This window comes from Vulpes vulpes, chromosome 15 (assembly GCF_048418805.1).
Source record: "Vulpes vulpes isolate BD-2025 chromosome 15, VulVul3, whole genome shotgun sequence".
NCBI lineage: Eukaryota > Metazoa > Chordata > Mammalia > Carnivora > Canidae > Vulpes > Vulpes vulpes.
This window is the reverse complement of record NC_132794.1, coordinates 108,728,042-108,751,224: the sequence shown is the minus strand read 5'-3', so window position 1 is coordinate 108,751,224 and position 23,183 is coordinate 108,728,042. Positions and strand designations below refer to the sequence as shown.

The following is a 23,183-nucleotide window of genomic DNA, read 5'->3' as shown; positions in this document are numbered from 1 at the left end:
AGTTGGGTAAATGGGGAGATGAGGGAGGAAGGAGTACCACTAAAAGGACAAGGAGGCAGAGGCCTGAGGAGGCTGGAACCGAGGATGCGTAGTGGGGGCCTGGTGGGCAGGAAGGGACCCGGCTATGACTGTGTTGGAGGGTCAGGTGTGCCGGGCTCAGCGGCTTCATTTCCAGATCCATTTCTGTGCAATATGGAAGCTACCTCTTGGCTGTCTGGTGGGCGTTTTGTTCTTTTTGGTCTTAAGAAAAAAAAACAAAAACAAACATGAGCGATCCAACTTACCTAGCACAGAATTAAGTCTCCAGACCAGCAAAATACTCTGAGTTTGAGAGTTTTGTAGAAGGAGCCATTAGTTTCCCTTGAGTTTGAGGCATTTCATGTTAAGAAGCTCAGTTTTGAGATGACAAAGTCTAGCAAAAAATAAACAGGTGTGTGTGTGCGTGTGTGTGCGTAGATGTAGACACACAGCCATGCAATCGCATCGAGTGAAAAAAATGGTAAAACACACGTCCTTACGAATTAAAAAAAAAAAAAAAAACCAGCCACACAAATAGAACTTCCCGGGTGTGACAGTTGCGAGCACGCTTTGGATGAGCAGTCAACTGCAAAGTTTCCTTGTACGCTCTCATTCCATGCTGGGTGTCGGGTCCCGTGCAGACTCGGTGGGGCAGCTTCTGCTGGGGCCTCCTCTGGTCACGTCTCAGACACAGCCCGCTCTGTGCACGAGGCTGCTTCCTGGCTTCCCGGGTACCATTTGCAAACCAAGAACTGCCTCTCGGAGGAATAAACTGGGCCGCCACTGACCTTTGTTGGACGTTCTCTCCTTTTCCTCCTTCCCATCTGTCTCCATCTTCTCTCTCCTGCCTTTCTGCAGAGCCGCCAACCAAATACCAAATCTCCCAACCTGAAGTTTACGTGGCCGCGCCTGGGGAATCGCTAGAGTTGCGCTGTCTGTTGAGAGATGCCGCCACGATCATTTGGACTAAGGATGGGGTACACTTGGGGCCCAACAATAGGACAGTGCTTATTGGGGAATACTTGCAGATAAAAGGTGCCACGCCTAGAGACTCCGGCCTCTATGCTTGCACGGCGGCTAGGCCGGTAGACAGCGAGGCTGTCTACTTCATGGTGAATGTCACAGGTGAGTTGGCCTGCGCGCCCTCTGCTCTCTCTCCTCTGTAGCCAGTTTTCTGGGTCAAATTGTATCGGACAAGCAAAATCATAGCAGGAGCTGCTAATCGGATGCCACGCACAGAGCTTCATAGTTGAAGTTCTTTCCCCGGACCAGCTCAACCAGAGGGGCTGGTCGTTAAAAATGACACGATTCTCCTGTGCAAAGTAACATTCTACATTTAAGACAGTACGCTTTTCTAGAAGTAAAAACCCAGCTTTCTGCCCCCATGCCCCCCGCCCATACTGCCTGGCATCCTTGGCATTTAGAATACAGGATTAAAATTCAATGTGGAAGATTTCCGATTCCGTTTGTTAAAATTTGAGTTTCTCTCCTTGATTTTTAATTTTTTTCTGCCGTGCAGTTGGGGGGAACTGCACGGGCCCCCTTTGTGGCCGGGGTTCAAGGTTTGCTTTCAGAAGTTAGTAAACGGATGGAAGGCCACACAGGGGCTGAGTTTGGCTAGGGACTAATCCCCTTCTCGAAGGGGGATCCTGAGCACCGAAGGGTGGTGTTGGAAAGAATCTTTGGATAATAGCACAATCAGTGAGTCTGCTGGGGACTTGAATGTTGTTTGAAGCTGAAAACCCAGTTTCAATATATCCAACTTGACAGTATGTTTAAAGAACGTGAAAGCAGAAAGCCTGGCGAATCGTAATACAGACCAACTGTCACCACGGAGAGAAAATTTAAGCCATTAAAACCATCTTCACTAAACACGGTCTCAGACTTTTTGCGTGGGCTCCTGGGTTGCGGAATGCCCTATCCAGAAGAACTAAGTTGTACGTGATTGCAGCCTTTTGCTTTGCAAAAACACAACCATGGATATATTCTTTTGAATACAGATGCCATCTCATCCGGAGATGATGAGGACGACACAGATGGCTCCGAGGATTTTGTCAGTGAGAACAGTAACAACAAGAGTAAGTAGTGGCCGTCTCGGAAGGTCCCCGAGAGAGCAGAGCCTGGTGGGAAGTCCGGACTCTAACCTGTCGTCTTGCCCACTCTTCGGGATGCTGTGTCCTGCGGCCCTCGCCTTTCTCCGCTGTGTCTACTCTCCTGACTTTCTAATCTGAGAATAAACCAGTGTTACTGTACACCCTTTTCTACTGTTTGTCCTTTCTTATTGTGTCAGAAGCCCCTCTCTTCGGAAAGCAGTCACGATTTCTCTTTCCTCGATTCTCTTTTTCTCTCTGGTTTCTCACGGTTCGGTTCGGAGACATGACCCGAGTAGAACCACATGCCCTCTTGGTTTGCTTTGACGGTCTGCGGCTTAGCTTCGTGGTTCTCCCTCCCCTGGGGGACATTGGGCAATGTTTGGTTATCTCAACAGGGGGAGGAGGGATGCCAGTGGCATCCAGTGGGTGGAAGCCGGGGGTGCTGCTCATAAACATCCTGCGATGTACAGGACAGCCCATAACAAAGAAGGATCTGGTCCAAAATGTCAGTAGTGCTGAGGTTGGGAAACCGTGGCCTTTTTAAACATTACTGCGTGCCGAGAGGAAGTATGGGGGAGTTTGCCTTATTTTGCAGACAGTGATAGAGAAGCGAGTCTGCAAGTGCTGTTTGCTTTTTAAAGGCGGTTAATGCCGAGCAGTGACACAGGGCGGCCTTGGGGTAGAAGCACGTGGCCTAACTTTATCACTTCTGAGTTGGGTGGCCCTGGGCAAGTACTTCAACTTCATGCCTCAGTTTCTTCAGCTGTAAAATGGGAATAGTAACAGTGTCTGATGGGGTTGCTACGAGGATTAGATGAGTTTGTATTTGTACAGCGCTCAGAGGAGTGTGTGAGTTTGTTCAATAAAGAAGATAAAACAGAGCCTTAGATGTATTTCCAATAACATGGCTTGCGTGCTCCCAAAGTGATCTTAACACTGGTCACCAGCATTCTTGGCTCAGGTGTTAGAGTCTACATTTTTTCAAAAGGATTTTAGTCAGTTCAATACATTTAAACAAGGCCTAAACAATAAGACAATTAGTTGCTAAAATAGGCGCAGAGCTGTTTGAGGGAAGACGAGGAAACTGATGCTGTTAGGGACCTGGTTAATGTGGTAAGTGGGGAATTGCATTTGTCTGCGAGTCTCCTAGTAGCTTAGGCAAAAAGGGAAATATTTTGGTCTGTAGTTTTCATTGTTTTGGCAAGAGAAAACTTAGGGCCTGGACCACTAACATTAGCATCATCTCTAAGAGCTTATTAGAAATGCATATGCCAAGGCCCCACCCCAGATGCACTGAATTAGAAACTCTGGGGGTGGTTCTCTTATACAGCGAAGAATGAGAAACTCTGATTTAGGGATTCACATGTTGATGCGCCTTGAGCAGGAGTTTACTGTTAGAGCTCTTCTTTATAAAGCAGTGGGTGAGTGAAATGGTCTTCTGCTGTGATTTGTACCAACCCTCTAACAAAGTTATTATGATTAGTACTTAATTATTAAATCCTCGTACGTCCTCACTCCCTATTAGTTCTTAGGCTGTGGCAGGGGAGGCAGTGAATGACCCGGCTTTGGAGGTCCTGCTTTGGGCAGGCTCCGTGCTGGTTGCTGGCTCAGGTAGTGCCCCCAACGCGCACCCCAACACCATAAGGTAGAGAGAGGTGCTATTCCTGTTTAATTGATTGGAAATCCATGATTCAGTGAGCAGAAGGCAAAGCTACCATTCGTTTGTAGGCTTTGTTGCATGTCGAATCACAAGGGCCCTCTTTGGGTCCCCAGGGTGACGACGGGGGTGCAGTGAGATGCTTGCCTGCTGTTCGTAGCTCTCAAGTGGTGCCCCCATGTCAGAATCTGGAGGCAGCTGGGTTGTGTTGGCATGCCTGCGAATTGCATTGTCCTGGTCATCAGTACCGTGTCCTGGTTACCAGGAATACTTGGGAAGGAGTAACATGTAACAGCAAGGTATAGGTTACGTAACAAGTAGGCTGAGTGACCTGAAGCTCTTTCTGGTGATTGGGAAGGATTACCTGCCATGGACCTCCAGGACCTCCTGAACACTGCTCCTAACTGCCCCCAGTGCCTGTGCAGACGGTCCAGGGAGTGGAGCACACTTAATGAATGCCATGCCTTCACCCTGCGACCAGGGTTCTATGTAATTAGCTCTCGAATGACACCAAGTCCGCCCCGAGTTGGGTGCTCTGCAGTGATTAAGGGCTGGTGTTAGCTGTACCAGGGAGATACTGCTGTCGGGAACTGCCTCTGTTTGGTGCCTGTGAAACATTAGATGCGATTTAAAGTGATAGCAGTTCTTAGCTGGCTACTTGGCCTCTGCCATCTGTTAGTGTGATTAGGCTGGTCTGATTCACAGGTGCAGCCTGGGGCAGCAGAGATTAAGCAGCTGTGGCCTGTGTGGACAGAGGAATGCCATGGCCAGGGTAATTGGCAAGGCGGGGAAGGGGATGTTGCCATTAAAACAATTTTTTGCCACCTCCAGTGTCAAATGCCTGACCTGATTAATAGGGAAAATTGTAGAAGCACCAAATTCCATGCATTTTCAGCCACCTGGAAAACACCCATGTGTCCAGATCGATTCCTTTGGTGCCTTCTGATTGTCTGGAAATGCCACTGGGGTGTGTTTGAAAGTTCCTCTTCATTGAAGTTAACAAATGATGCTCCAGTGACCCTGTGCTGACAGGGACATTTCTGGGCTTGTCTGAAGTTTTTTTTTTCTCTTTTTGGGTTGCTAGACGTTAGTTCTGCAGCCATCAGCTTGAAAACTACATTGCGTGGGTCATTCCCTCTGCTGGTGTGCTAGATTTTTGTTTATCTAATTTGGGTGGTTAGCTGTAAGAAGGTAAGCTTATCTGCCTGGTGGGGTTCTTAAATTTTGTACAGAGCACAAAAAGCACCGTGGTCAAATACAATGGCAAAATTAAGCCCCAAATGACGGCAAGTTTGTTGAATGTTGGCCATGAAAGTAGGTCTGATCTGATTTTCATAGGAATGTTTTGCAACACTCAGGTTGACCTTACAGACTCTCACACCATTGTACAAAACACAGCTCAGCTCAAAAGTGGGCTCCCCTGTAGAGATTTCCCCACTTACACAAGCTGATCGAGTGGCTTGATTTTGAAAATCCACCTGTCCTGTTCCCTAGTGTCTCTAGCGTCACGGGCTGGTATCACGTTGTATCTCAGACCCGCCTTTCCCGGTAGACCACTTTGGGAGGCAGGGATTAGCTTGGATGTTGAGGGAATATTTTATGAAATTACAGTCCTCACGTACATCTTTTACGGGTCTCATTACAAACGGTAATGCTCCGGTCTGATCTGCACATTAAGAGAATAAGCTGGTGTTCCCCAAAGTCTGTCCCATGGAGCCCTAGTGCAGAATAATTCCGTGCCAAGAAGGAGTTGTATTTTGAAGTGAATTTGAAAAGTGCCTCCTACTCTGACCCTTTCTCAGGGACTTACAGTGTCCATCAGCTAATACAAACTCTGCAGTGTTCAATGGTAAAACATCTGTTTAACTTTGGCCTTATCCAGGGTTTTCCAAACTCATTGACCATAAGATCCTTTTTAAAATACAGCATTTATTAACATCCTGTTGTACATGCTTTGAAAATCCCTGCAATGGGCAGATTTGATTGACCTGACTTTTCTCTTGCCTTTTAAGTCAAGTTCTTCCATCACAGATGTGAAGGGCATTCTCAGGTCATATTTTAGCAGCTGACTAGCTGATGACCTCACACCTTACCAGCGCTGGACGTTTCCCTGAGCGGAACAATCCCGTGATGTCATTACAAGCCTGGCTGCCAGGAAATAATGCTGCTTACATATGCCCTTCAGTGAAACAGACTTTCTCGGACAGAAAGTTAACAATTTCAAATGCTAATTTTTGAAATGCCTCCAGGTTGAGGGTTTTGAAAAGTTCAGAGTTTATATGTCAGCAGGAAAAGCATAACTTAATTAGTCCTTGCCTCCCCTAGGTACATACAGGTAGCTTAATGGGTTATCTGGCAGCCAATGAGTAGACACTCATGTCCATTTTTTTTTTTTCTCCGAGTGATTTTTTATTACCCCAAGCTTGTGTTTAAGTGATTAATGTTTCTGAAGAGCTTGAGACTTCGTTCTTGGGAAGGTCGTGATTGACACAGTTCAGGTTAACTGCTGAACTAGAGGGAATTGATGGTGAGGCAGTTTTATCAAGATTTTTTTGCTCCTGGAGTTGTTCTTTGAGTGAAGAGATAGACATGCCCAATTTTCTATTTTGGTTTCACTCCTGTTGAGACCTGCAGATAGATGCCCATCCTCCGTGTCAGGGAGAAAGGCAATTTTTTTTTTTTTTTTGGAACTTGCTAGGGAAAATGAAGGGACTTGGCTTGAGATTCCATACTCCTTTCATTGATAAACTTGCTGATAATAACATGTTACAGTTACCTTTGGTCTAATTGGGATTTTTACTTGGTAGAGATTATATCTAAGTTGGTGAATGTTGTGTTGCAGTTTCCAGGAATTGAAAATAATAGTAGTAGTAGTAATAATAATAATAATTTTAAACTTAACCCAAAGCACACAGGCTTCCTCAATTTTTTGATGTTCCTTTGTAATGAAAAGCTCATCCTGAATTGGTTGGCGTGTTTCATCACACAAGGCAGGGATGGTGTTCTGTCTGGAACGTTGGATTGAATTATCTCTTTTGGCCTCCCCTGTGGTCAACCAGCATAACCAACAAGTGGAGGTGGGGGGGGTTTCTTTTGAAGGCAGATCCTAGGAGCTCCCACAGGCAGCTGGTCTCCCAGTGGGCTCAGGCATTTCTAATGAGGGTCACTTGCCTGGTTTGTTGTAATGTGTTTCTTATCAAGTGTCTCACTGGTCAGCAAGTTGTTGTTTTTAATGAGATTTTCAAATAAAGCCCGCTGCCCCCATAATCACGCACTCACTCACATCTCTGTATTTTGTTAGAGTTGTTTTCTCTTAGTGTATGCAAAACTGAAAACAGATGAACCTCAGTCTACTGGAAGGATGGGGGTAGAGCTCAGAGACATCCTCCCACCCCTACCCCAGTCAGGGTCAAAGCATTCAAATGTCCTGATTAGTGATATTTTTAAAGGCCCTAATTATAGACTTAAGACAGAGGCCTTAGTAGGGCTTTAGGGAGTTTGTGAGACTTAATCTAGGAGCTGAAACAGGCTATGTTTTTTTATTTTTGCATCAATAAAAATACAGTTGGCAGTCATCAGTGTCCACAGCTCACATAAATCTTGAACTTTTGACTTAATTACCATGGGAGAGTTCAAAGGGCAGGCTGGAATGGTTGAAAGAGCATTGCCCAGGGAGCTGGAGGCCTGGTTCTAGCCTCAGCCTGGCCTTGGCCATGCAACCTTGATCAGATCACTTGACCTTTCTGGGTGACATTGATCACATCAGCCATTAGACCAGATGGTCACTGAGGCCTGTTGATAACAGTGGTAATGTGATTCTTTGTTTTTCCTTTAAACCGCTGGGCTGTGTTCTCTTTTTGATTCCAGAAAGAGAAGAGACCATAGATCTTAGATGTCAATATTGGGATACGTACTGGGGCATGTAAGGGCTACTGTGGGGGTAGCCCATGTTTTCATTTACATGGTCAAAAGAAACCCTCTAATCCTACCATTTGTTGACACAATCAATATCTGCCTAGAGAATACCGAGACATAATGTTAGGAGGGTGAGGGACCTTACTAGAACATTCAGTTCAACTCCCTCATTATATAGCTCAAGCTTTTAACAGTTATCCAGCTGGTACATATGTCGGTCTGTCCATCCATCCATCCATGCATCCATCCTTCCAATAAACACTTGAGCGTCTTCTCCATGGGCCAAAGACAACTCGAGCTGTACCCTCCAGGTGCTCTACTCTTGTTGGTCAGCAGACCTTGAAACAGATACATTTCAGTATGGAGACAGCGTGGTGATGGAAACACACATAAATGACAAAGAGGTGGCCCAGCGAAGGAATATGATGTATCTTCACTGTGAGGTGGAGGTGATGTGTCAAAGAGACTTCGAGGGAAGTTTTTGTGGAGTTATACATCTCTGTTTAACCAGCACATCTTGAGAGACTACTGCTATATTAAAAGTAAAGTTTTATTAGCATTTTCACTAATAGACAATAACTGTATGGAAGATGATATTGAGTAGATATAGTATTCCTTGATGGGATTATTTATTTATGTATGTATGTATTATTATTTTTTTTTTGGCTGAGTTTTATTGTTCCTTTAATCTCACTGTTAGTATTCAATGACTAGGAGAACATCATTCTTCTGTTACATGTTACGTTGGAAGATCTGAGAAGGTCAGAGCAGAAGGGACCCACATATACTATAGTTCAACTTGTTTACCTCTGATTTAGCAGAATTCATTTTTTTATGCCATCTGAGATTTATATCACCATTCCTTTTCTGTTGAGAGAGTTTAAATTCATTCCTCTTACCATCCCTAAGATGATGCCAGGGAAGAAGACCCATTAAGTGGGATCAAAGAAGACACTTCTTTGAAACATGTTGTAGCCTTTGCTTGCAGTTTCATCTTTTATGAAGTTGTTGAGGAAATGTTTGTACTGAGCACCTACTATGTGCAAGGGTCATCTTGCTTTTGTAAATCATTGATTTGTTAAGTGAGTTCCTTCTCCAAATGAAAGTTAACACTGTTCACCAGCCACTGTATGAAAAGAGGCTGCCTCAGGTAGAAGAGCCTGGTCCTGGCCTCTTACCAGCTGCTTTATTGTGCTTGGTGTATATGTGTTGTGTGTGGGGGGGGGGGGGGGGGGGGGCGGGGAGCAGTGGTGTCTGGTGTTTCCTTGTATCCAGACTGCAAAAATGGCAGGAAATATCGAATACAAAGTTCGCAGAGGACATGAGGCCACTGATGAAGCGCACCTAGGGCTAGTCACAGTCTCATTATTTTTCTAGACCTTCTCGATTCTTCAGACTTCACATAAAACTAGTTTATTTCAGGAGGAGCCAGTATAAAATAATTCCTCCCTTCCAGCATCATGCTCGTTAAAAACAATTCGTGAGCTCAACACCTTCCAGGAAAGCCTAGTCACAGAAGTGTGTTGTCCCGTGTGATGTTAGCACTCAGCCAGAGTGGGACGGAGCAGAGCGTTGGGGTGGCCCATCACTGCCTCACAGAACTTCGAAAACTTGACAGCTTATCTGTTGAGTCACTATTTACAGGTATTCAGGGAAAGAGAGTGTTGCAGATGTAGGTTTAAATAGGTAACCCTGTAGGCCGTCTGCTTCTGCTCTGTTGATTGGCTCGTACACTGCCCTGCCCACCTTGCATCTCTGTGGCTTTTTTCTTCTTCTTCTTCTTCTTCTTCTTCTTCTCTCTCTCTCTCTCTCTCTCTCTCTTTCCTCTGTGGCTTTAGATGACAAGCTTGGTGCCCATACTCTGCTTCATGGCCGTGTGTCTCTTTTGCACGAGCAGATTTTATAGGTGCAGTTTTGACGATTGAAATTTTACCCCAGGGAAGTGGCTTCCTGCCAGAAATTCCAGCAAAATTCTTTCACCCTTGTCCTTAAATCATTTCTTAGGTGCCAAGACAAAGGTGTTGGTTGCCAGTGTGCTGTTGCCACAGGCCATGACCGTACGGGCTCATGTGGTCTGGGCTGATCCCCATGTGGGTTACAGCCTCCCTGACAGCTTAGCCAAGTGAGGGAGGAACACAGCAACATTCCTAGTTCCTTTAACTAAATCCTACTTTTTAACATTTTAGGGAATGTAAAAATCCTGCCCTGTGGAATGTAAGCACATATCTGTTGATTTCTTTTATATAAAAAAGAAAAGACATTCCAAAGGATCAACGCAGCCATAATTGATGTTATCTCAAAGAGTTATTACATTAATATTTAGCTAATTCATATGAATAGGCTATTGTGTTTACTTAAACAAATGACATGAGTACAGACACCTGACAGCATGAGGTATGCTTTTCATTTAGGTCAGATTTATAAAAGTCTTTGTGTAGCGACAAAGCTCATTATTTATTTTGTGCTCTTAATGGTTTCTTTTTAGTGGCTGTGGCTGTGGATGGATTTTTCTAAGTAGAAGCTTTTAAAATGAAAGATTATTGAAATTGTTCCAGTATATGCCAGGCTCTGGGAGTCTTGTGATGAATAGCAATCAAGTACTCCCTGGTAAACCCTCAGAAGAATGGGTGTGTTCATGGGCATTTGACAGCCAAAGCCAATGGCTACCAAGTTGCCTACTCATTGCAGATACAACTGGATTCAGAGGAAAGTGTGCAGCTCCGTTCTTATTCCCTTGGCTCTCCTCCTGGCCCCACTCTGGCTTTCTCTCCTACACATGACCGACCACCTCAGTTTTGTCTTGCTTGCACTGTCTTGGCATTGGGTAGACACCATCTATATCCTACCTTGATACTTAGATAAACAAGGATAAAGAAGATACAACATGCTCTTGTTAAGAAATCTCGGCCCCACCTTTTATAGCCAGGTTTTAAGAGCAAGGGTGAGGCAAACAGGATTGGATTTTTTTTTAAATTTTATTTATTTATTCATGAGAGACATAGAGAGAGGCAGAGACACAGGCAGAGGGAGGAGAAGCAGGCCCCATGCAATGTGGGACTCTATCCCAGAACTCCAGAATCACATCCTGAGCCGAAGGCAGACGCTCAGCTGCCGAGCCACCCAGGCGTCCCGGGTTGGGTGTTTTGAATGCAGTTTTTCCAATTTCTAATTCTGCCGTGGAAGTCTGGCTATTAAGAAGGGGATTGTTACCCACCCCGGGAGTGGGCGAGCAGGCTGTGTCATCCACAGAATAAAGGAGACTTGTAAATCCACATCACAGGCACAACCCCTGCCTGGACCTGTTTGCCTCTGGCTTGTGAAGTGTGCGTGCTGCTGCTCAGTCTAAGCCTCATCAGCAGTAAACACAGTTATGAATCTGTCTTCTAGAGTTCCAGCGTTCTAGAATGTTCTAGAACGTCCAAGGCCCTGTTGAAGTTTGTTTTAGGGAAATTTTGGCTACCAGTTGGCTGAGACAGAAACATACATGTGAAAAGTTAAATAGCTATACGAGATTTCTTGGAACTTTTGGGCAAGTAATAAAGAAGGTGGTGTGCCTTTGGCCCGGGCTGGCTGTTCTGAACTCTGGTCTTTAACATCAGAGTGGTTGAAGGTATGGATTCCGACCCCTTGGAGCAGCTGGTTCTTACCAGCCATGGAGAGTAGGGGCAAAGACTGTGGGCTCTGGAATCGGACTGCTTTGGCTCAAATCTGCCCACACCTCTTCCCAGCTTTGTAGCTTCTCCGTGCGTCAGTTTCCTTGTCTGTAAACAAGGATTATAATAATGCTTTTCTCATCAGATTGGTGTCAGGGTTAATATGTTAAACATGGGAGAGTTTCTAGAGCTCTGTTTGCAAATAAGCACTCGGTCAATAGTGCTCATTAGCCATTGTTGGCGGGCGTAAAGAATTTATGGTGGTATTCTGGATCCATGCTGTGGTTCTTACTTAGATAAAATGCCCTTCATTTGGCAATTTAAAGAGTTCTCTCTTCTCTTGAGTTTGAAGAATCGCTTGTATCCAGGACTTTGCAGGCCATTTGGAGGGCTCAACCTGACCTAACATGTAATCAGTAGGAATCTGCTAAATTTGATCTGTTTAGATACACGATGATAGAATTATGGCATCCACAACCACCGAAAAATCTTTTCTCCATTTTAAAAAAATTAATACCTACTTAGTGATAAGGTGCTGGGAAATTAATGATGCCTCCTTGAACAATTGATCATATTAGTATGGGAAGTAATATTATTGATTATCCTTTACAGCTTCAGTGGGTAAGTTGACTTGGCCTCAAGAGCACACTTGGTGTGTGTATGTGATCACTGTGTGTTTGTGAACCCTTGCTAGGTGTGCTGATCTAAAATGATACATTTTGGAGGACTCAGCTGTTGTTAGTTACTGTATGTGTTATCACTGTTTATAGAAAGTAGCATTTGAAAACATGATTTCCCCATGAATTTATATTCTGGCACCAGGAAGGAGGGAGAGAAGGTACCTCAAACACTTTTTTCCCTGTTAAGAGACACAGACTAACGAGCAGTGCATCTCCAGGGACCTTCTGCTGGGCCATCTGCTAGACTTCAGAAAATTTTTTTCCTAATGTAAATATTACCCAAGGATTTTTGAGGCTGTCAGCTCGCTCACATACAAAATAACATTATCTTCCCTGTTATGGAAATGAAGCTCTCCTTCTCTGTACATTGTAACGTTGTTTTCCACCCCAGGGGCGCCTTACTGGACCAACACAGAAAAGATGGAAAAGCGTCTGCACGCTGTCCCTGCGGCCAATACTGTCAAGTTTCGCTGTCCAGCTGGGGGGAATCCAACACCAACTATGAGGTGGCTGAAGAACGGAAAGGAGTTTAAGCAGGAACATCGCATTGGAGGCTATAAGGTAGAATGAAGTTTTCACAATGTTCTGTGTCTCCCATTTTTATTAATCCATTTTTTAAGGAGTTGCAAGGTAACAGGAACCAGAAGGAGTATTTAAAAATAAAAAACAAAAACAAAACAAAACAGTGATTATCCTAATTGGTCATTTCCATGGTTGATATTTTTAAAAAGTTTTCCTGGACTCGCATGTTCTTGAAAAGCATAATCTCCATTTGCATTGTTCTTTATGTGAGAAGCGTTTAATAACAGAAGGGTAGAAAGTTGAGAGTCTGTTTTCTATATGCTTTATAGTCTGTAAAACTGAAACTGGAGCAGAATCGGAGAAGCGTAAGGGTACTTGCCCTGTTTGAGCAGGATTGTACGAGTGTGGATGGACTTGGTGTGGACGTTGGGTATGAAATGTTACTTCTTAAGAGAGAGTGCTTCTGTGGTGACAGAGGCGATCTCTCTGTCCCCGTCTGCAAGGGTCTGGAGGGCCCATCACAGAATGTGGTGAAGTTTAGTCTCATCACTCGAGGGGGAGGTGGAAACGGACAACCATCTCCCTAAAGAGGCCTGTAAATGCCCCATTCAGGGTCTTGCTTATGCATTTGGACTGCTGAGCATCCTCTGTGGCTGGCACCGTACAGGGTGGACAAGGCACAGCCCCATCTCACAGGGGTTCCTTGCCCTTGGGAAGGCCGACCAGACAGCTGTGATCTGAATGCACCGAGGCCAGAAGAGCATGTTGTCCTGTGGATGTGCAGGGAGGGAATATGTTGGCTATCTGGGATGCTAAGGATGATAGAGGTCAGGAGGGGTTCCTGGGCTGAATTTGAAGGAAGGGGAAGAGAGACCTGGATTCTCTACATTGCTTAGCGTGGAAGGGAGGCCTTGAGGAATTTAGTCTATGAGGAAGGCTTATGGAACTTCACTATGACATTCTTTGGTGTGTTTGGAAAGCAAGCGTAGGTGCATTAGTTACCTATTACTGTGTAACAAACTACCCCCACGGCGCAGTGGTTTTAAACAACATTTATTATCTCACGGTTTCTGTGGGGCAGGAATCCAAGTGTGGCTTAGTTGTGCTTTCCATGGCCAGGTCTGTCCTGGGACTAAGATTTCAGCTAAGTCTGGAGTCTGATTTGTAGGATCAGCCTTGGGGAAGGACCCGCTCCCAGACTCGTTCCTGTGGTTGTTGGATTCACTAATTTGCAGGTTGTTGGGCCGAGGGCTTTAGTTCCTCCCTGACTGTGGGCTGGAGGCTGCCCTCAGCTCCTTGCCCTGCAGGCCTCTTGGTCTGGTAGCTGGCTCCCTCAGGGAGAGCAGACACGAAGAGGTAGTGTGTGAACAAGACGAGTCACAGCCTTGGGTAACCTAATCGTGGAAGTGACCTCCTACCACTTTGGCTGTTTTCTCTTATTAAACAGATCATTAGGGGAGGAGACAAATTCCCCAAGGGCATGAACATCAGAAGACCTGGGGGTCAGGGAGCCATTTGGGCAATCTGCAGTGGGGCTAAAATAGAGGATGCTCTAGCCCAGACTCCAGGTCCTTAAGAACCAGGTAGAAGAGGATTTCTTGGTGGATGGTCTTCTCTGCTACAGCTGTGTCCACCACACTGTTGTCACTTGGGAGGGCACGTGAGCCCTGACCCCATAACTTGTGTGATTAAATGGGCCCCCTCTCCCTAAAAAATGCCCTGGAGCCCTTTCCTAACACACCATCCCCAATTCTCATCTTGAAAGGGTTGTTTGCTTCAAAAATGTTTGACTTTTGTTTTAACATTTGAAAATACCAGTAGCCGAAGCCTAGTGGACCACGGGAGGAAAGCCTATGAGTAAATTTCTAAGTGCGTGCATGGGGCAGTTTGTGCGTGCAAACAGATGTGAGGCACATCTGCTGCTAGGTTCGTGCCTTGGAAGCTTGGAAGCTGTGGAAGGAGACACAGTCGTGCCTGTCTTGCATGACTCCTGCTTGTTGGCGGGAGCAGTAGGCAGGAGGGTGCTTTGTCTCTTTGCTCTTAGATCAATGCTTACGCCAGGCACGGTGAGATCGGAGGGTTAGCTTGCTCTTTTCTTTTTCTTTCTTTCTTTTTTTTTTTTTTTTCATAAAGGACGATTAGACAGCGATTTCCTTAGGTGGGTGCTGGTTGGAAAGGAGGAGTTAAAACCACTACAGTTGTGGCCTCAGGACTGTTCTAAGAGGCACATGCTCTCTGAGAACATACTTGATGCAGTTCCAATGGTTCATTTCAATACAACTGAAGTATAAGAGCAGTGGTCAAAATCCTGGTGGTTGATGAGTTTCCTCACTTAAGGCAGCCTTGGAAATAAGGAAGAAGAATTGATGAGCTCCCAGAAAGAAACTCCTGGTCTCAAAATAAATAGGACCAACATCATTATTATGGGTAAGGAGCTTTTTGCAAATCTGAATTAGTGATTATAAATGCGCTAGAAGACTAAGGGTGCCTGATGAGGAAATGCTGCTTGATTTTTAACAGGTGCAGTTCAGTTTTAATTATCGAGGGCGATACTGCGCTAACGGAAGAGCACTGTTCTAAAAGCAGACCTTCAGTGGAATACCTTTAGCCTGTTTCCTTGGAGGTGCAGATGATGGAATGATTTTTCTTGTTTCCCATTTGAGCCATTTCCGGGGTGAGAGAGAATGGGAATTTGAGTGCATGGGAACAAGAATCTCAAGTACTTTTTGCCTTAGGGGCACCGGACCGGCTAAGTTGGTGGAGCATAGAACTCTTGATCTTGAGGTTGTGGGTTTGAGTCCCACACTGAATGTAGAGATTACCTAAAAGATAAGATCTTAGAAAAATAAAGTATGTATTGCCATTGAGAAAAAAAGAGCAAGTTGGGCAGAGTATTGACCTTTGGAATGTGGTATGCTGGCTTGCAGTGATGAGGGCACATTTCTGGTCCTGCTGGACTTTCTCTGGAGAAGGGTCTGTGGAAATGCTTCAGCACCCCTAGGGTGTGATGGGGGTGTCACTCCATCAAGTGCAAAGGTGGTCAACCTGGGTTTAGGAAAGGGTTTTCACAACAATTGTGTCATTATTGGACATTGATTTGGGGATGCTGGTTCCCTTAGAAATCCATTGAGCTTCTGGGACTCGAAAGGGAAAGAGATTGCTCATCTCCTGGGAAAACATAGTTACCTAAAGCCTAAGCCTTACTATTGATGTGTTGGACTCACCACAGGTCCCCAGGTCTTGAGTCCTGGGTCGTCACAGAAGCCAGCAGCCCTGCTCCCACCACGAGTTCAAGCTGTCTGGCTGGTGCTGGCCTCTTCAGGGCCTGACCGGGGCAGTTGGGAGCATGGTTGCTACAGGTGGGTCTTTGTTACCTACAGAGACTTCTGCTTCTCCCAATATTCGACCTGAGGGAATCAGGGTACAGTGCAGTCCCCACGAAGCAGAGACCCCATTGACATGTGGACAGCCTGATGTCCAAATGTCCCTCTCCCCTGCCTCTCATCCCCTTTGCCACTTTATTTAACGAAGAAGCAAAGTGTCAAGTTTTCCAAGATGTATTTTTCCAGAAAGCAAGACCTGAAAGTTTCCACAAACAGATGTGTGTTATTTCTGTGATTTTTTTTTTCCTTCATAAATCTCATTCCATAAACCGTGGTTGCTCTGTCTGTCTAGCTCAGCTGTCGGTCTAGCTCTTTCTGCGTGCTTATGGATCAGCCACCTTGGCCCTTGTACACTGTGTTACAGCTTGTTTTGAAATGTTGTGCATATGGGGGCCAGTGAAGGGAGGAGGGAACAAACATAAACATCAAAACAAAATGAAAGGGAATTATGAAATGGGACAAAGCTCATTTTAATTAAAATGACCAATAGAGCTCTTTGGTATTCTGTAGTTCAGTCTGATTTATCAAAGACCTCATGCTGAGCCTTCTAAGGTGATTTAACAGTCATATTATTGTTTTCTTAGTATGTGGGCAAAGGCTGGTGGGATGTTATTATTTACGGTGATAAGGGTTGACTTGAAGCATAACTATATCTCCCTAATTGTACTTATGCCTGGGCTCTTTCATCAATCTTGACTGTGGGCGAGTTGTTTAAGCTCTCCTTGTTTTAGGTCGCCTAGCCTTAAAATGAAGTTTGGATGGATAGTCTTGAACATCTGATCCCTTCCAACTGTGATTTAGTAGCATAACCACCAACCATTTTTTTTTATCATAAACAAGAACACAGATTTTTTTTTTTTTTTTTTAAAGAAAGTGGTTACCTTTAAGGCTAGATATTTCAAAGGGCTCTGAACAGTAATTACAATCTAATGCAGAAAAGCAAGAAGACCAAGGCAATTAGTAGACCACCTCAGTTCCCAACTCATTCCTAGGTAATGACTCAAGCATAGAGAGCAAGAGTAGTCTTAAAACTGCCTTGCGTGCTGCTGACTAACTGCAGAAGAACCCAGAGAGATCACAGAACACAGCACCCCCTCAAGCTGGCCATGGAAGTGGCACCTGAGCAGGTGAGCTTCAGGCATCCTGGAACTGAGGACTCCCATGGAGCCCCTGAGCAGAGTGGGGCATTGTAGGGTCTGTACTGTCTGTTTCCTGGTATGTTTCAGGTCCAAGGAGAGATGAGGTGAAACCCGTTTCAATCACAACTAAACTGGTGGTTTTGCTGGGTAGGTTAATGAGATTTACATTTTCCAGGTTACTTAGATGTCGTATTAGAGACTTTTGATTAAATGTTATGCCTAATCTTGGGGTGCCTGAGTGACTCTGACAGTTAAGTGTCTGCCTTCAGTGCAGGTTGTGATCCCAGGTCCCATGTGCCTCCCTGCCTGCTTCTCCCCCTGGTTTTGCTCTCTCTTTCTCTCTCTCAGATGAATAAATAAAATCTTTAAAAAAAAAAATGTTATCCCAAAGTGTGTTTATTTGTAAAAATCACTATTGATGTCCTTATCAATATATTTATATCTTGTTGAGCTCTTTTTCTCAGCCAAGGCATTTCAGCTTTGATCCCAGATCAGGCCATCTGTGATGAGGAAGCTGGTGTGTGTTGTTTTCAGCCAGCAGGCACTGACTGCTCACCTATCTTGTGATTGTACTGGGTGCCTCCCTCCCGTCTGCCACAGCTTTGGGTCCCCGTGCAGCCCAAAGAGGGGGGCACTGTTATTTCATCCCTTTTACAGATGAGGCTTGTCACGTGGCTCCTCAGTGGTGGAACTGCCATTTGGACCCAGGTGGTTTTCCTCCAAAGTTCATGCTCTTACTAAACTGTTTTCTTCAAATGTGGTTCCATATTTTTATTAAAAAAAACAAAACGAAAAACAACTGTGATCTCTTAGAAACATGGAGGTAGTAGTGGCATCCTAAAGCACATGTAAGTGTCCGCCCAAGGTACACTGTTGAGAGCAAAGTGCAGCATGTGGTCCATGATCTGTGTAGGATTTTTCAAAATCGCGGTAAAATATAATATAAATTTTGTCATTTGTTTTTCACCTGAAGCAAAACACTCTCCATTAAGCAATAATTTTCTATTCCTCTTCCTGCCAATCATCCCCCGCTTCCCCGGCCCTGGTCCCTCTAATCTTTCTGTCTCTCAATTTGCCTGCTGCAGGTATTGTATTTCCTGCAAGTGGGATCCTAGGTTATTTGTCCTTCCATCTGGGTTCAGATGTGTTGTAGCAAAAATCATACCGTTATTCCTTTTTAGGGCTGGATAATGTTCCATTATATGGATAGGCTCCTTTGATTTATCCATTCATCTGTTGATGGGATTTTTCCACCTGTTGGCTCTTGTGAACGATTCAGCTATGAACATGGGGGCACAGGTATCAGAGTCCTTGCTTGCAGTTCCTTTGGGTGTATACCTAGCAGTGTGATTGCTGGGTCATTGGGTGATTCTTCATTTAGCTTTTTGAGGAAGATCATGAGATTTTTATAATTTTATTTTATTTTTTTTAAAGATTTTATTTATTCATGAGAGACACACAGAGAGAGGCAGAGACCTAGGCAGAGGAGGAAGGGAAGAAGCAGGCTCCCTGAGGGGAGCCCAGTGTGGGACTCTATCCCAGGACCCTGGGATCTCAACCTGAGCCTAAGGCAGATGCTCAACCTCTGAGCCACTCAGGTGCCCCGGTCATGACGTTTTTAGAGTTAAATTTGAAAGGCAGTGACCCTGCTGGCACTCTCCACACCCCCCCCCCCCCCCCCAGCGCCTTCCAGAGCCCCTTCAGGCATCTGAGGACAGCCTTGCATTTTGTAATTCTCTTCTGACTCCTCTGGGAGACCCATGCATTGTTCACTGAGTGCAGGAAAGTTTCTGCAGTTGGGTGTTAGAGGGTCAGAGCTCACCTCGCCCTGTTCTGTGGACACCTCCTGAAAAGCAAACTTCGGGAGTTTAAGCATTAATCAGATTGGCATTTGCCTCCACATCTGCCTGGTGATAAGCAGCAGTGAGTGCCACAGCCCTTGACACGTGTAAGCTCGGTTTGTGCACACCTCCAGAGCCCTGGTTTAGAGACCCCAAGAACCTGCTAGAAAATGGGGTCTGACATGGGGATCGTAGGGCTCTGTGCATCCTAATGACTACTGGCTTATGTCGTTCATGGGCTGCCTTTATAAAGGCCATGGTTCAAAGGGATTGCTGCCTTTCTTTATAAATTGGGCCCTGGTACTGGTGAAAGGAAGTCTTGGGGGTATTGGCCATCACATGGACACAGTATTCATTGACTTGGCATAGAGCAAAACTTTCCATCCAGCTTCTGGATGTTTATTCTGCTTATTATCGAACACCTAGGTATTTGGAAATGTCCAGATTTTTTTTTTTTTTTTTTCACTGTGGAAACCAAACATCCAGGTGACAGCCTGGGTCTTTGGCCTTTCACCTTTCACCAGGGTGTTTTGGTATCGTATCAAACTAAATCTGCATTCCCAGTTGTCACCTGAAGATAGCTGGGGTTTAGACATGCACCTTGGAAGACTTAGGTAGCAGAGGAATTCTGAAAAAACCTGTCTGGGCCACCTTTGGTCTTTGTGACCACGGGTGTGGAATGTTTGTGGAATCCACTTTTTGTGTTAGGAGCAAAAGAGTTTAGGCCATTCGCTTCAATCTGCTTTGTTTCAGTATTGAAATGTTATTTTTACAAGTCTTTAGTGAACATAGTTTTGAAGCCTCATGCTCTCTAATTCTGTTCCTTGGCAGATGAAAAATAATGATGAATTCCACAAAGATTTGGCCATGGGCAGGAATGAGAAGAAAGGACTGTGCATGTGGCCGCTGGTGCAGGATTTCTCTCCTCCCTGGCCCTCGTGCTCAGTCTGCCAGAGAGTTCCAGACACGGTGGTTTTGCAGCAGAGCAGTTACTACTGAAAAGGGGAGGTGGGGGATGGGGAGCAGTTTTATTTTACTTTTTTGTCAACTGTGTGATTTCTGTTTAAATGCAAAAAGTGAAAATGAGAAAAAAGTCAACACATGCGTAATCCTACCACTTCATTATGTAAAATGTACTGCTAACAGTTTAGTACATTTTTGTTCTGATTTTAGCTATGTTTAGACAGTCATGCTTATAAATTCAGGGCTGTAGGCACCTGTAGGGTTGTGTGTGTGTATTTCTATAAAACAGGATCCTGAATACACTTCTTTTTAATCCCACGTATTTCCCCCATCCCCCGCCCCATGTAGCAATAACTACTAATGATATCTTACCAGGTTGAATTTAAGAATACCTCGCTCTTTTTAATGACTGTATGCTATTTTGTTGGAATGAATTAAGTACACACTCGTTCATATAAGATGAGCTGTATATTATTAATGACTCTCTTCCTGATGGGTTCATTTTTGCTGTTACAAACAGTGCTCGAAGCAACAGTCTTGTTCATGTGCCTTGAAGTAATCCTGCTGTTTTCTGTGTAGGCTAGATTTCTAGAAGTGGAATTAACTGGGTAGAAAGAAAAAAAAAATGCGTTGCTAATTTTAATAGGCCCTGCCAAATTATTTTACAGGGAGGTTTTTCTCTCTGTTCCTGTTCTCAATTTGAGTCTCTGTCTCCCTACACCCTCACTAAGTACTCAATGACGTGGATCTTCCTAATTTTTGTTAATCAGCTGGTGAATAACAGTGTCTCATTATTGTTTTAATTTGCATTTCCCTGATTGTTAATGAGGTGAAGCATCTTTTCATATGTTTATTGGGGATTTACATTCCCTCTTCTGTGAAAGCAAAGAAGTGCCTTCTACCAAACTGGGACCTAACTGCCAGAAGGATTGTTGCACTAAGAAGATGAGGCATATTAAAAAAAAAAAAAAAAATATATATATATATATATATATAGGAGAGGACGTCTTATGCTTTTGTTGGAAGGATAGAGTCTTTAGGTTGACACTGAATCGTGGTATGGAGATGGAGAACTTAGAAGAGAAACTCAAGAAGTCTTTGAGTCTTTGTTCCCCATCTTGATAGAGTTACTGTTTGTACTCTTTGAGCTTGTCATTAAGCAACCACTAATTAATAGTAGGATATCCCCTGTGAAAGTGTCAGACATTCCCACTGTTGGCAGCTTCGAAGGGCGTCCATTTGGAAAATGCCACAGCTCATAAAATTTGGGACTGGTGGTATGTCAAGTAATCAAATACTGGAACGATGGTGTAAGAAAATAAATATTAACAGCATCGCATGGGGCAGTATTGATCGAGTACCAAGGTCTCTGAAAGGGCAGAAGCACCTTGTTTGGTAAATGTGTCTCTCATTGTGAAAGCATTTTATAAATGTTAACTTATTAATATTTGTAGTGCATCTCCAGGAAGTAAATAATATTCAGGGAGCGCACGCTCTTGAGTGGGGAATCTTATGTGGAATGCCACAGCCCTGACGAGAGATTGGATCTGACCATATGATGCCCTGGGGTTAAAAACAGCAGTGGTATGCCGAGCGGCATATGCCAAGATTTAATGTCTTGGGCAGAGGCAGACGATGCCCTCCCTGGGCAGTTCAGGTTCAGCTCCATTTGGAATGCGCTGTGTGCCAAATCTGGATCCAGGCGCAAGAAAGACATTGACAGTTTGGATGGGGTCCAGAGACAGGCACTAGTCGTGATTAAGGGCTTATGGGCATGACATTTGAGCGGGGGCTCAAAGAACTGAATATTTACAGCAGGGCTAAATGCTGGATTACGTGGCTTGGTGACGTTAGGGCCTGTGGCTTCATCCCTAAGTTACTCTCTGTGTGATGAGCTCTTCAGAGTCCAGGAAAGTCCCATTTCTGATGCCCCTGAGAGCTTAGAGAGGGAGGGTCTCAGTGTGTGACCGTCTGCCTCAAGTTGAATCAAAGAGTTACTGCCAGCATCTTTCATGCTCTTAGCACACAGCTCCCGGGTAACACTCAGGGGGCCGGGATTTGGGCAGAGAATTCTCATTGCCCTGGAAGGCTTGGCAACCGTGTCTTCTTCACAGCGTTCCCTCTATATGCTGTGCATGCAAGGCTCATTCCTCCTAAGTGGAGACCTGGCCTCTTGGTTTGGTTCTCCTACAAGTCTACGGCCCGGCCATGAGCAGTGAGCACGTCTTCAATGGAGAGGACAGACTCTCTCCTTTGGGGTCTGATGCCTTCAGATTGAGTTTACCACCAGACTTTTCGCCTGTGACAGTGAGAATGCACGTCCCATCATCAACCCCATGACATTCGATTGAAACAGTCTTCAGGGTTATTTATATAGGGGAGGCGGTGAGAGGGTAGCAGCGAGAACAAAGTGATTGTCTGCCCAGAACTCACTCTTCAGTGCTTGCACAAGAAGAATCCAGCCCTCACCCCCGTGATCCTGCATAAGACTGTCCGTGATGAGCAGTGGTCTCGGTTTTGAACTCAGCGTCAGGAACTGCCCTCTGTCACAGTGGCTCCCACAGAGCTGAACATCTGACGGGACACGAGTTGGGTGGTAACAGGCTCTGATAACCTCTTACCTCTGCTGGTGCCACTTTTCAACGTGGACAGCTGCTCTGCTCTCCCCCATTTTTATCGTGGAGCATTCATGAGATGGTTTTCTTTATTCTCCAGTTCCTTGACTCACTCATGTGCTTGCAGAGGCTCTGCTGGCATTATCGGTTTTTATGTGATTAAGGCAGAAAACACTTGCAGTGCTCAGGGAATCATTCAGAAGGTCAGTTGAAATTCCTGAAATCATAGTTAAGACTAGTAGGGCCCTGGCTTTTTATTTTTTCTCTCCATTTCTTTAGAGTGCCTTGCCCAGAATACCTTTAAAACGTGATTTGGAGTTGGAGAACCGGCAAGATAAAATCTGCATTTTGACCTTAGTCAGGAAAAGTCATGCTTGCTTGAAAGTTTGAGTCTATTAAAATATTTTAAAAGCAAGGTGGGAATGTTAGAGTCTAGTCTGTTTGCATGTTGACAGAACTGTGGGTGGGAGTCACAATAACTTATTTTCACATATGCTGCTTATCTTTGAAAAGTCTCAAGGAGTTTGTAAGCAGACGGATATACAACTTAGGTTTCCTGAGGATTCATTGCTCCCATATTTGGAATTCTGAGTATATCTCTCAGGAATATGTAGCATCTATTTGGCCACTGCCAGAGATGGGAGGGGCAGACCTTCGTTCCCAGTTGAGACTTCTCGAGACTTCTAGACAGCATCTGAAGGCCA

The 23,183-nt window shown here is 44.8% G+C and overlaps 1 protein-coding gene across 9 annotated transcripts in view; it reads left to right on the top strand.

The window, feature by feature from the left end:
* FGFR2 (fibroblast growth factor receptor 2) overlaps nt 1-23,183 on the top strand; it is a 105,147-nt gene that overhangs the window by 26,471 nt on the left and 55,493 nt on the right. For 5 of the 9 annotated variants that reach the window (XM_072740245.1, XM_072740246.1, XM_072740244.1 and 2 more), the window contains 3 exons: nt 877-1,143; nt 2,019-2,096; nt 12,408-12,577. In XM_072740245.1, coding sequence (XP_072596346.1) covers nt 877-1,143; nt 2,019-2,096; nt 12,408-12,577 — 515 coding nt within the window. The remainder of the gene's footprint in view (nt 1-876; nt 1,144-2,018; nt 2,097-12,407; nt 12,578-23,183) is intronic. The other 4 variants (XM_072740248.1, XM_072740247.1, XM_072740250.1 and 1 more) reach the window with 2 other exon arrangements.